Source organism: Rana temporaria, chromosome 13, assembly GCF_905171775.1.
Source record: "Rana temporaria chromosome 13, aRanTem1.1, whole genome shotgun sequence".
NCBI lineage: Eukaryota > Metazoa > Chordata > Amphibia > Anura > Ranidae > Rana > Rana temporaria.
In genome coordinates this window covers 70,962,281-70,975,366 of record NC_053501.1, presented here as the reverse complement: position 1 = coordinate 70,975,366, position 13,086 = coordinate 70,962,281, and the positions used below count along the sequence as shown (strand labels likewise).

The 13,086-nt window shown below is 48.3% G+C and overlaps 1 protein-coding gene across 1 annotated transcript in view; it reads right to left on the bottom strand.

Annotated features, from left to right (window-relative positions):
• IVD (isovaleryl-CoA dehydrogenase) overlaps window positions 1-11,112 on the bottom strand; it is a 36,339-nt gene extending 25,227 nt beyond the window's left edge. The window contains exon 1 of the mRNA XM_040333806.1: window positions 10,931-11,112. Within this exon, the coding sequence (XP_040189740.1) occupies window positions 10,931-11,068 (138 nt within the window). The 5' untranslated portion in view covers window positions 11,069-11,112. The remainder of the gene's footprint in view (window positions 1-10,930) is intronic.
• Between the last annotated feature and the right edge of the window lie 1,974 nt (window positions 11,113-13,086).

Here is a 13,086-nt window from a genome sequence, read left to right as displayed (position 1 = left end):
ACAGAAAGCACATCAGAAATGGCAAAAAATTTCCAATGCAGCCACATGTAAACGCAGCTCATCGCAATGTACAAATGCAAGTAATTGCTGTGCCTGGAGTCTTTTAACAGCAGCAGAACAGCCGCCCGTGTGAAAGGGGCCTTAGGTACACTGAGCTGCACCCGCAGTGCAGGAAAACCGCACCACATCAGTGTGAAAGGGGCTGAACAGGGAACTATTCCTAACACTCACACCAATGATGAGGCATATTCCTCTTACGAATACCAACGATATATACAGTGGGCTAGATTCAAGTAGCCCGCCGTAAGTTTGTGCGGGTGTAGCATATGTTATTTACGCTACGCCGCCGCAACTTACACGGGCAAGTGCAGTAATCACAATGCACTTGCTCCGTAAGTTGCGGCGGTGTAGCGTAAATGGGGCTGGCGTAAGCGTGCCTAACTCAAATGAGTATGAGGGGGGCGTGTTTTATGTAAATGGGTGGTGACCCGACGTGATTGGCGTTTTTCCCGAACTGCGCATGCGCCGTCCGTGGAATTTCCGTGTGCATTGCTCCAAAGTACGCCGCAAGGACGTCATTGGTTTTGACGTGAACGTAAATTACGTCCAGCCCTATTCGCGAACGACTTACGCAAACGACGTAAAAAATTCAAAATTCGACGCGGGAACGACGTCCATACTTAACATTGCGTACGCCCCATAATAGCAGGAGCAACCTTACGCCGAAAAAGCCTAACGTAAACGACGTAAAAAAAAAAAATAGCGCCGGGCGTACGTAAATTTGTGAATCGGCGTATCTAGGTCATTTGCATATTCTACGCCGAAAACGACGGAAGCGCCACCTAGCGGCCAGCGTAAATATGCACTCTAAGATACGACGGTGTAAGAGACTTACGCCAGTCGGATCTTAGGCCAATGTCGGCGTATCTTGCTTTCTGAATAAAGAAAGAAGATACGCCGGCGCAGCTTTGAATTTACGCGGCGTATCTATAGATACGCCGGCGTAAATCAATGCTGAATCTAGCCCAGTGTGTTTAACCACTTCCATACCGGGCCTATTCTGACCCTCCTATCCTACATGTAAAAAATCATTTTTTTTGCTAAAAAAATTGCTCAGAACCCCAAACATTATATATGTTTTTTAGCAGACACCCTAGGGAATAAAATGGCGGTCGTTTTTAATGTCACGCGACAATTCATTTCATGAATTAAAAAGTAGCAATACAGCAAAGTTAGCCCAATTTTTTTGTATAATGTGAAAGATGATGTTTTTGCCAAGTAAATAGATACCCAACATGTCATGCTTTAAAATTGCGCACACTTGTGGAATTGCGCCAAACTTTGGTAGTTAAAAAATCTCCATAGGCGACACTTAATTTTTTTACAGGTTACCAGTTTAGAGTTACAGAGAAGGTCTAGTGCTAAAACTGTCGCTCTCTCTGTAATGCACGCAGCGATACCTCACATGTGTGGTTTGAATGGCATTTACATATGTGGGCGCGACTTGCGTGTGCGCAAGGGAAAAATACGGGACGGAGGCACTTGACATTTATTTTTAATCTTTTTCATTGTTTATTTTACTTGAATATTTTTAAACTTTCTCTTTACATTTCTTATCAGTTTTATTCCTATTACAAGGAATGTAAACATCCCCTGTAGTAGAAATGGAGCGTGACAGGTCCTCTTTATGGAGAGATGTGGGTTCATCTCTCCTCCAGGCTGGAAAGCATCAGATATAAAAAAAAAAAAAAAAAGGGAAAGATCCGATGCTTTCCAGCTGAGATCTCGGCTTTGTTTACATCTGCAGCCCGGACGTGACATCATAACGTCGCGCCCAGGCCTCTGACGGTCATGGAAATATCTATGCTCTTCACCCGGCGGATTCTTTCTCTGGCTCCCTGATCGCCCGGAGGGCAGCTGTCCCCTACCGCCACCTGTAAGAACGGTCAAGCTGAACTGCCACTAGGATTGTTCTTACGGTGCACAGAATCGATGGCTGAAAAGAAGAGCTGCACGATTAATCGTCAAGAATCGTTATCGCAATTTTTTTTCCGTTGGGATCTTGACAAAGTATTTCCGATCTTCTGTATACAGAGAATTACTTCTGTTCTTAGCAGTCAAAAGAAAGGAAGAAAAAAATCTGGGCAGTGTGCCAAGTATCAGAACATTCTTTATCAGTGGAACGAAGTCTAAACATTGTAACAATTTGTCTTTTACAAAGGAATAGACTTCTGTATGTAAATTAGGAAAGTTTAACCATTTAAACATCAAACGTTTTTCTGACATTTGTTGTTTTCAAGTTAAAATAATTATTTTTTGCTAGAGTGTGTGTGTGTGTGTGTGTGTGTGTGTGTGTGTGTGTGTGTGTGTGTGTGTGTGTGTGTGTGTGTGTATATATATATATCTCTATCACACACACACACACACACACACACACACACATATACATATACACACACAGTAGAGACCCTAGAGAATAAAATGTTAAGAATGTTAGAATAAAATATTTTATGTCACACTGTATTTGCGCAGTGGTCTTTCAAATGCAAAAAAATAGGATTTTTATAACAGCTTACCTGTAAAATCCTTTTCTTTTGAAGTACATCACGGGACACAGAGAAGCATAGTAATTACTATGTGGGTTATAGAGAGTACCTTCAGGTGTGGACACTGGCACGCCCTTAAGGCAAGAAGTTCCCTCCCTTATATAACCCCTCCCATACCGGGAGTGCCTCAGTTTTGTAGCAAGCAATAAGTGTCCCAAATACCCCAAAAGAGGGGCGGGTGCTCTGTGTCCCGTGATGTACTTCAAAAGAAAAGGATTTTACAGGTAAGCTGTTATAAAAATCCTATTTTCTTTATCGTACATCACGGGACACAGAGAAGCATAGTAATTACTATGTGGGATGTCCTAAAGCAATGCTATGAGGGGAGGGAGACCCCAAGAAATAAGCCGGGCGCCATCAGACATGAGGAATCAGACTGCAGCCTGCAGCACACTGCGCCCAAAGGCGCTCTCCTCATTCTTTCTTATGTCCAATTGATAAAACTTAGTGAAAGTATGGACAGACGACCATGTCGCGGCCTTGCAGACTTGAGCCATGGAGGCTTGATGATGCACTGCCCAGGAAGTACCCACCGCTCTAGTGGAATGTGCTTTAACCTTAAACGGGGGAACCTTTCCCCTCAAGCCATAGGCTTGAGTAATGACCTGCCGAATCCATTTGGAGATAGTGGACTTCGACGCTGCCTGCCCACATCTGGGACCTTCTGGCAGGATAAACAATGTATCAGTTTTCCGGACCTGAGCAGTAGCCTTAAGATAGATCTTAACTGCTCTTAATACGTCTAGCGTATGTAACGACTTCTCCCTTGCAGAACTAGGTTCTGAGAAAAAAGACGGGAGAACAAGATCCTGATTCAAATGAAATTTTGAAACAACTTTAGGTAGGAAAGCCGGGTGGGGCCGTAGGACCACTCTATCCTTATGGAATATAAGGTACGGTTCCTTACAAGACAAGGCCGCCAACTCCGAAACCCTCCTGGCGGAGGTTATGGCTACCAAAAATATCACCTTCCTGGTCAGAAGGACCAAAGGAATATGAGCCAAGGGCTCAAATGGTTGTTTCTGTAAGACAGAAAGGACCAGATTCAGATCCCATGGACACAAGGGAATCTTGACTGGTGGACTAAGCCGGATCATACCTTGCAAAAAGGTTTTGATCAGGGAATGTGTAGCTAGTGGCCTTTGGAAAAAAATCGATAAGGCCGAGATCTGGCCCTTAATGGTGCTTAGGGCCAACTTCATGTCTGCCCCTAACTGCAGAAACTCCAGAATTCTGCCAATGAGATACCTCCGGGGATGCCAACCCCTGGTCTCGCACCAGGCCACATAAGATTTCCAAACTCGGTAATAGATAAGTCTGGATGCCGGTTTTCTGGCATTAATCAAAGTAGATGCCACCGCATTAGAGAGACCCCTTTTCTTTAAGATATGGGACTCAATAGCCAGACCGTCAAATTGAGAGACGGTAAGGAAGGATGGAATATTGGCCCCTGGGACAATAGATCTGGCCGAAGCGGCAGGGACCACGGTTGCCCCACGGACATCCTTACAATGTCCGCGAACCAGGCCCTTCTGGGCCACGCTGGAGCCACCAGAATCACTGGTCTTCCTTCCGACTTTACCCTGCGAAGAAGACGGGGTAATAATTGCAGCGGAGGAAACGCATACATTAGGGAGAACTGATCCCATGGGAACACCAGTGCATCCGTGCCGTAAGCAAGTGGATCCCTTGTCCGGGACAGAAAGTTGCCCACCCTTGCATTGAACCTCGATGCAAAGAGATCGACATCTGGTGTTCCCCACCTCTGACAAATGCTCTGAAAGATGTCGGGGTGAAGAGTCCATTCCCCTGGAAGCACCTGTTGGCGGCTTAGGTAGTCTGCTCGCCAATTGTCTATTCCCGGAATGAACACTGCAGATATGCATGGGACATATTTCTCTGCCCAGGTCAGGATTCGATTCACCTCTCTTTGGGCTGCACAACTTCTTGTGCCCCCCTGGTGATTTATGTATGCCACGGCAGTGACATTGTCTGATTGAATCCTGACCGGAAGACCCTTCAACCTGTCTGACCAAGCTGACAGGGCTAGATAGACTGCTCGAATTTCCAGCAGATTTATGGGTAGAGACCTCTCGGAGGCTGACCATTTCCCCTGGAGAGACAAACCTCCCAGGACTGCACCCCAGCCTAGCAGACTGGCGTCCGTGGTCACAACCTGCCATGTCACGGGAACAAAGGACTTCCCCTTTAGCAGGTTCCGGGGAACCAGCCACCAACAAAGGCTCTGCCGGACTGACCGGGAGAGAGACATAGGGAGATCCAAGGCTTGAACCTTTTTGTTCCAAGCGGACAGAATGGCATGTTGAAGCTCCCTTGAGTGGAACTGCGCAAATGGGACGGCCTCGAACGAGGCTACCATCTTTCCCAGTAACCTCATACAGAGGCGAATGGGAGGCTGACGCTTTGCTTTGACTAGTAGAACTAGTTCTCTTAAAGCCTCGAACTTCCTTTGGGGCAGGAAGACCCTTCTTAGCTTTGTGTCTATGAGTAGACCCAAATATTCGAGCCTTTGCACAGGCATTAAGGCTGACTTGTCCAGGTTGAGAACCCAACCCATGGATTCCAGAAATTTTACGGTTCTGTGTACCGCTGAGTTTAGATCGGCCACTGACCGGTCTACTACCAATAGGTCGTCTAGATAGGCTACTATGGATATGCCTTGAGACCTTAGATAGGCTAACAGTGGAGCCAATACTTTCGTGAAAACACGAGGAGCGGTGGCCAGACCAAAAGGTAAGGCCACGAATTGGAAGTGGCGCTGATTTACCGCGAAGCGAAGCAGCTTCTGATGGTCGAGAAAGATAGGAACGTGCAAGTATGCGTCCTTTATATCGATGGACGCTAGTAGTTCCCCTCCTTGCAGGGAGGCCACCACTGACCTGATCGATTCCATCCGGAATGATTGGACCCTTAGGAACTTGTTTAAGGCCTTGAGGTCCAGGATGGGTCTTACATCCCCGTTTGGTTTGGGGACGGTGAAGAGATTGGAATAAAACCCCAAACCTTGTTCTTCCACTGGCAGCTCTCTGATTACCCCTTGGGATAACAGATGATCTAAGGCCAATGCTAAGGACCTTCTTTTGCCGAGGTCCTTTGGGACGTTCGAGGTTAAGAAGCGCGGTGGAGGAAATTCGCTCAACTCCAGCTTGTAGCCCCCGGAGACCGTAGAGAGGACCCACCTGTCTTGGATCCTGTCTAGCCAAGCCTCCGCAAACAGCTGAAGTCTTCCCCCCACCCGGCTGAGTGGGGGAGAACCTTCATAATGCTGACTTAGTTGCTGGCTTGGCCTGTGGCTTACGGTTCCAAGGTTTTTTGGAAGCCTGAGGCTGGCCCTGTGGCTTCCCACCTGCATTGAATCGTCCAGGAGGCCGTCGGAACTGCCTGGTACCGGAAGTACTAGGGATAGGAGAGGAGGATCGCTTAAAGGAGGGGGGACCCCTAAACCTTTTCTTTACTGGCAACAGTGTACTTTTGCCACTGGAAATTTTCTGAATGTAAGCATCCAGATCTTCCCCAAACAAACGCTCTCCATGAAAGGGAAACCCCGCCAGTAATTTTTTACACGGGGCTTCAGCAGACCAGTTCTTCAGCCAGAGTAACCTGCGCATATGAACCAGCGAGAGAGTGAGACGTGAGGACTGCTGAATGGAGTCCTTAATAGCATCTATGGCAAAACATAATGCTCTGGGAAACTCAGCCAAATTCTGGGCCTGTTGTGCCGGCAATTCCTTTAAGACCCCTTTAAACTGGTCCTTCAAGGCCTGGCAAATCCCAATAGCCGCAATTGCAGGCTGGGTTATTCCTCTCGCCGAAGCAAAAGAGGTTTTTAATAAAGTCTCTAATCTCTTGTCTGTCGGATCTTTGAATACCAGAACATTGTCTACTGGACAGGTCAAAGATTTGTTTACGCAGGACACAGCTGCGTCAACCTTGGGGATGCCCCATCTTTTAGTGAATTGTTCCTCCATGGGGTATAAAACCGAAAACTTTTTAGGAGGAAGAAAATATCTATCTGGATGTTCCCAATCCTTGTAGATAAGCCCTTCCAGCAGGGGGTGAACCGGGAAGGAATAATTAGCTTGAGGAGCTTTTAAAGGAGCCTAAAGATGAGACTGCACTTGAAGCTGGTTCTGAAAGTGGCAACTTGAAGGCCGAACGGACCATCTCAGTGAGGGACTGGACCCACAATTTTTCGGATTGCGACGCCGAAAAGGGTTCTCCCAAAGTGGAATCCTCAGAGTCCACTACTTCCAGCTGACCTTCTGCCAGATCTCCAGAGGGTAAATCAACCTCTTCTGAGGATGCATGCCCCAAATCGAGGGACTCCTCAGAGGGAGAGGGGGACCTTGTGCAATTTTCCTTTGAGAGAGAGGATGCAATCAAGGTCGCTAATCTTTGCTCCAGACCCCCCATAGCTGAGGCCAGAGCCTCCTGTGTCACAAAAACTGGAGCAAGTGGGACAAGGGCAGAACAGGCATCTGACAGCCCTGATGGTTCACCCTGGGCCTCCTTCAATTTTTCAGGAGAGGAAGCAGCCGCAGGAGCATGCCCGAGATCCTCTGAGCCAGATGGCGATCCCTTTGCTTTTTTGCTTCTAGTCCCTGAGCCTTTAGCCATGATAAAGCTGAGGTTCTCACAATAGTTGCAACTACTTGCGAACCTATAGACCAGCACTGACGCTGCTATTTGATGGTTGGCAAGGTGCAGAGCCCACTATGCGCCTTAAGCAAATGTCACTGTCCACCACCAGTACTAAATACTGAAGTATGTGCACAAGATCTCTGTGTCCACCGTCAGCCAGAACCAGTAGCTCTGTCCTGTAATCTCAAGTCTCATAGAGAACAGCTGAGATAGACCCCCTGCGCGCATGCGCACGCGCGCTCCGCTGCTAGGCGTGCACCACGAGGCTACGCGCGCACATGTCGTCACACGCATCTCACGGAGCATGCCGCGCACATTCGTGCGCATCGGAGCAGCGTACAAAAATTTCATTTGTGCACGCGCGTGCGCCTAAGACACATCAATGTCGCGCGCGCATGACGCTACGCGCCATGCATGAGGATGGAACCCACAGCTCCATGTGAGAACCAGGTAAGCCAAGTGAAGCCAAACATTTTGGACAACTTTTTTCTGCTTTTAACCTGCACAGGAGGGGCTAACTACCTGACTAGAGATACCCCTCCTCCCCACAACACACAGGACCATATAGGAGAAGCACAGACAGTTAGCTTTAGGCAAACATAATGGCTCAAATAAAGGAAGGTTACTCCTAGGACCAAGTCCTGAAGCACCTTCACTTACCTGATCCAACGCTGCAGGACTCTGCATAACAGACAGTCCAATCTTCACCCATCACGGAGAGCAGTGTCTATAGACCTTCAGGGACCGGGGTCCATGGACAGGAACACCACACCCCTGGACCCATATCGCACCCTGTCAGTAAACTTTTGGTATTAGGAAATTGACCAAAGTACTGAATAACCAGGATCCAGCTCTCAAAGAGAAGCATTACAGGCCAAACCCCGTTCTTCTTAACCGGGGCCCGGGTACCGTCCACTTTGGCTCAGAAGCACTTTGGACGGATCCGGATTTCATGGAGGCTTTTTACATCCAATATGGATCCCTCCAGTGGAGCTCCTTGGAGCACATGTTCACTCGTGACCAACACCTTAGACACTGGCAAAAAACTGAGGCACTCCCGGTATGGGAGGGGTTATATAGGGGAGGGAACTTCTTGCCTTAAGGGCGTGCCAGTGTCCACACCTGAAGGTACTCTCTATAACCCACATAGTAATTACTATGCTTCTCTGTGTCCCGTGATGTACGATAAAGAAAGGGAAGTGGCCCCCTGAGCATGTTTTAGGAGGATCAGACTGTGGCCAATGGAAGTAGAAACACTGCATTGATGGTGTGGAATAGTGCCCCATTGACGGAGTCAAGGCAAAGAATGGTGGCCCATCGCTGGTGTCAGTTGGAGAAATAGTTTCTCATCTATGGCATCAGGGGGAGGAATGGGGCCCCGTCACCGGTGTCAGGGGGAGGAATGGGGCCCCATCATTGGTTTCCATTGGAGTAATAGTACACCAAGGGCCAGATAAAGGTAAGCAAAGGGCCACATCCAGCCCCTGGCAGTGCGGTCTTAATAGCATCATGGGCCCTTGGGCAAAGTAATGCTCTGGGGCCCCTACAAGGGATAGAGTGCAGGTAAACAGACATCAAGTAGGTAGGAGGCAGACAAGCAGAGCTTCCCTTTTTGAGTGGAGCTCTGCTTCAACTCCAGCCTGACAGGGCCTCAGTTACCCCCAACATTGTAACCCTTCTTATATTACATCTTGTATACGTCCAACACTCCTGACGCCGCCCAACCACCCCCCCCCCCCCCCCCACACACACACCAAGTTTTCCCCTACCATTGTTATCCTGTAACCATCTCCACACCCCCCTGGATTCTAAAACCCAAATACCTCTCCAGTACTATGGTTCCTCTACACCCCAAATATCCCCCCCAGCACTCTGACCCCTCTACACCCCACATATTCCGATAACAGTAACCCCACTACACCCCAGACGTCCCTCCGGCACTGTTACCAAAAGATACCCCTTCTATTGTGACCCGACTGCATCCCTGATACCCCCTACCTATGTGGCCCCTCTACATCCCTGATAACTCTAGCACTACAGCCACCCATGATACCCCCAGCATTGCTACCCCCCTAGCCTCAGCATTGTTTTTCCCCATACACCCTTGATATCCCCCAGCACCACAATTCCATCCATGCAGTACCCTCTTTTCCAGTGGAGATACAGTGCATGTGAACTCTATGTACTTCCCTGTGTATCCATTACTCTCAGTGTCATCATAAGGCCCACAATTTTCGGGCAGCGTGGGCTCAAGGACTAGCTGCTTTCAGGGGTGTGTTACAGGCTGCCTCCCCCACACCGCTGATGTTCCTCCTGACCCGATCGACTTGACAAAGCAGTACTTGTTTACAAACTAAGCTGCAAGAGGACAGGGAAAGTTCAGGGCCCCCCCATGCAGCGGGGGCCCCTGGGCAGTGCCCACTCATTAAGACAGCCCTGGCCCCCAGGCCACAGTTTGGAGACCACTGGTTTAGAGCAAGAGGAAAGGAGACGACTGGAAAGTGCATGTGACCTCATAAGAGCTCAGATTGTTTGATAAGCAGATGATGTCTGTCTTGGTGATGGAACACTGAAGTTGCATGTTTGTCATGGCAAAATATTATTGGACTTTCTGAAGATCTTCCTATACTGTATTGTACTCAGTGCCGATCCTGACCTCCCTGGGGCCCTAAGCAAAATGACATGTCACATTAAAAGTTGAGAAGCGACAGTGACATTAAAGATTAAAGTTGAGAAGCGGAGGGAGGGGGTGTTCTGCTGTCGGAAATTACATCTTACATTAAAGTGGGGGGTGCCGAATTCTTACCTCTTCTCCCATGCAGCCAAATTGAGAAGCGGGGCGAGAGGCCAAAAATGACTTCTCACCAGGGGCCTCTAGTAATTTGGGGTCCCTCCGCAGCTTTGCGGGGCCCTAAGTGGCTTGCATAGTGAGCCTATAGGGCGGATCGGCTCTGATTGTACTCCTCCTTTTACATGGAAGATCTACCTATTAGAGGTAGACCGATATGTACTTTTCTCTGGCCGATACCGATATTTAGAAATTAAACAGTTTGGAACTGACAGATGGCACTGGCTTGGAACTGGCAGGTGGCACTGGTTGGCACTGGCAGGTGGCACTGATATGGAACTGGCAGGTGGCACTGGCTGATTGGCAGTGACACTTGGAACTGGTTGGCACTGGCAGGTGGCACCGATTGGCAGTGGTGGGTGACACTGGTTGGCAGTGGTTGGCACTGGAGGGTAACACTGGCTGGTGGCACTGGGGGGTGCAGGTAGCTGGTCTTGCCTATTGCGCAAAATAGTCTAGAATCGGCCCCGATTGTACTTCTATTACATGTAAGCTCTTCCTATACATTGTATCGCTCTTCTCCTATTACATGTAAGCTCTTCCTATACATTGTATCGCTCTTCTCCTATTACATGTAAGCTCTTCCTATACATTGTATCGCTCTTCTCCTATTACATGTAAGCTCTTCCTATACATTGTATCGCTCTTCTCCCATTACATGTAAGCTCTTCCTATACATTGTTTCGCTCTTCTCCCATTACATGTAAGCTCTTCCTATACATTGTTTCGCTCTTCTCCTATTACATGTAAGCTCTTCCTATAGCTCTCCCAGCAGGCCGGGTAACCCCGATGATGAATGATTAGGGTGCCGCACCTGCTTCTGCTCGTCGCTGAGCCCGTTCACAGTGTCATCTATGGGCACGGAGGACCCGGAACACCCCCGGCTGCTCGGAGCCAGCACAGACCATCCTCGGCGACAACCAACGAGCACTCTACGAAGGAGAACGGCCATGATCTTTAGGAACGTCCCGGAGCCAGCCGTCCAATGGGGACGCAGAGAGAAAGGGGTGGGGAATGTTAGCCAATAGGATTATCATAGCTGAGCAATAACCCCGCCCATTCCTCTAGTCACATGATGCGGCTCACCTTGGAGGAGAGTGGGGCAGAGATGTCATGTGGTGTCCGGGTGTACAGTTCATATCTATACCAGAGCGCTCCCTGTCCTGTCCCCTTTCATCCTCCCCTCCGTGTGATATAATTGTGTACAGACATGTACCTAGGGATGGAGTCCGGGGTCACAGACCCTGAATGGACAATTTAGCGTCCAGATCTCTTGCTGGAAGCTGCAGGAACTCATTCATTCATTGGTGGGATTATTACCACTAATGACCTCTTCCCAATGTGCAGCGATGTAGGCAAGAAAGCAGAAGTGGTTGTCAAGATTAAAGTGGCAAGAAAGCATCACTGGTCGCTAAGAGACTAGTGGGATAAAAGCATCTCTGGTTGCTAAGTTGCTAGCAGCCATAAAGCGGCATTGATTGCTGAGACACTCGTTTCTGGAAAGTTCCATTGGTTGCTAAGATGCTAGTGGCTGGAAGGTGGCATTGGTTGCTATGATGCACACAGTCATTGGTTGCTAAGATGCAGGTGGCTCTTAACCATTATTGGTTAGTAAGATAAAGTGGCAATATAACATTGCTAATGGCTAAAAAGTGTCACTAGCAACGAGAAAACATAATTGGTTGCTAAGATGCAAGTGGAAAGAAAGCACGATTAGTTGCGAACACTTAAGTGGGATAAAAGCATAGTCGGTTGCTAAGATTCTAGCAGCCAGAAAGCTTAATTAGTTGCTGGAAAGTGTAATTGGTTGCTAAAGATGCTAGTGGCTGGAAAGTGTATTTGGTTGCTATGACACAGACAGCTAGAAAGCATAATTGGTTGCTAAGATGCAGATGGCCAGTAAGCACTATTGGTTAGTAAGAAGCTAATGGCAAGAAAGCGTCATTGGTTGCTAAGATGCTAATAAATGGAAAGTCTTATTGGTTGCTGAGATGCTAGTGACCGGAAAGCCTGCTTGTTTGCTAAGATGCTAGTGACCAAAAAAGTCTCATTGGTTGCTAAGACTCTTGTGGCTTCAAAGCGTCATTGGTTGTTAGGATGTTAGCGGTCAGAAAGCGTCATTGGTTGTTAGGATGCTAGCGGTCGGAAAGCGTCATTGGTTGTTAGGATGCTAGCGGTCGGAAAGCGTCATTGGTTGTTAGGATGCTAGCGGTCGGAAAGCGTCATTGGTTGTTAGGATGCTAGCGGTTGGGAAAGCGTCAGTGGTTGTTAGGATGCTAGCGGTCGGAAAGCGTCATTGGTTGTTAGGATGCTAGCGGTCGGAAAGCGCCATTGGTTGTTAGGATGCTAGCGGTCGGAAAGCGTCATTGGTTGTTAGGATGCTAGCGGTCGGAAAGCGTCATTGGTTGTTAGGAGGCTAGCGGTCGGAAAGCGTCATTGGTTGTTAGGAGGCTAGCGGTCGGAAAGCGTCATTGGTTGTTAGGAGGCTAGCGGTCGGAAAGCGTCATTGGTTGTTAGGAGGATGCTAGCGGTCACAACGTGTTGGTTGTTAGGATGCTAACGGTCACAAAGCGTCATTGGTTTTCAAGCTGCTAGTGTCTTCTATGTGTCCTGTTCACACCATAACACTGGTGTAATGTACAGAGTAGAGCTGTATTATTCAGCCTGTCAGCATTTCCCCCACAGCTCTGCACATGAAAATATAAACTGTGCAGAAAACACCCTGTACATGGAAAAAAACATCCTCATACCTGTTCAATCCTACTTGTCCCCCCCCCCCCATATAACATTGTCCCGATGTCGTCTGAATGTACCAATCGTGTCAATGATGTCAGTTACCATGTACGATTATGCCCCCCCCCATTTGATTAATATCCGGCAATGTTCTACGAGGCCAGAGAAGTGTCAAGTGCCAGACTGCAGACGGTTTGATGATTGTCCTCTTCATGACCAGTGGGAGGATGTACAACG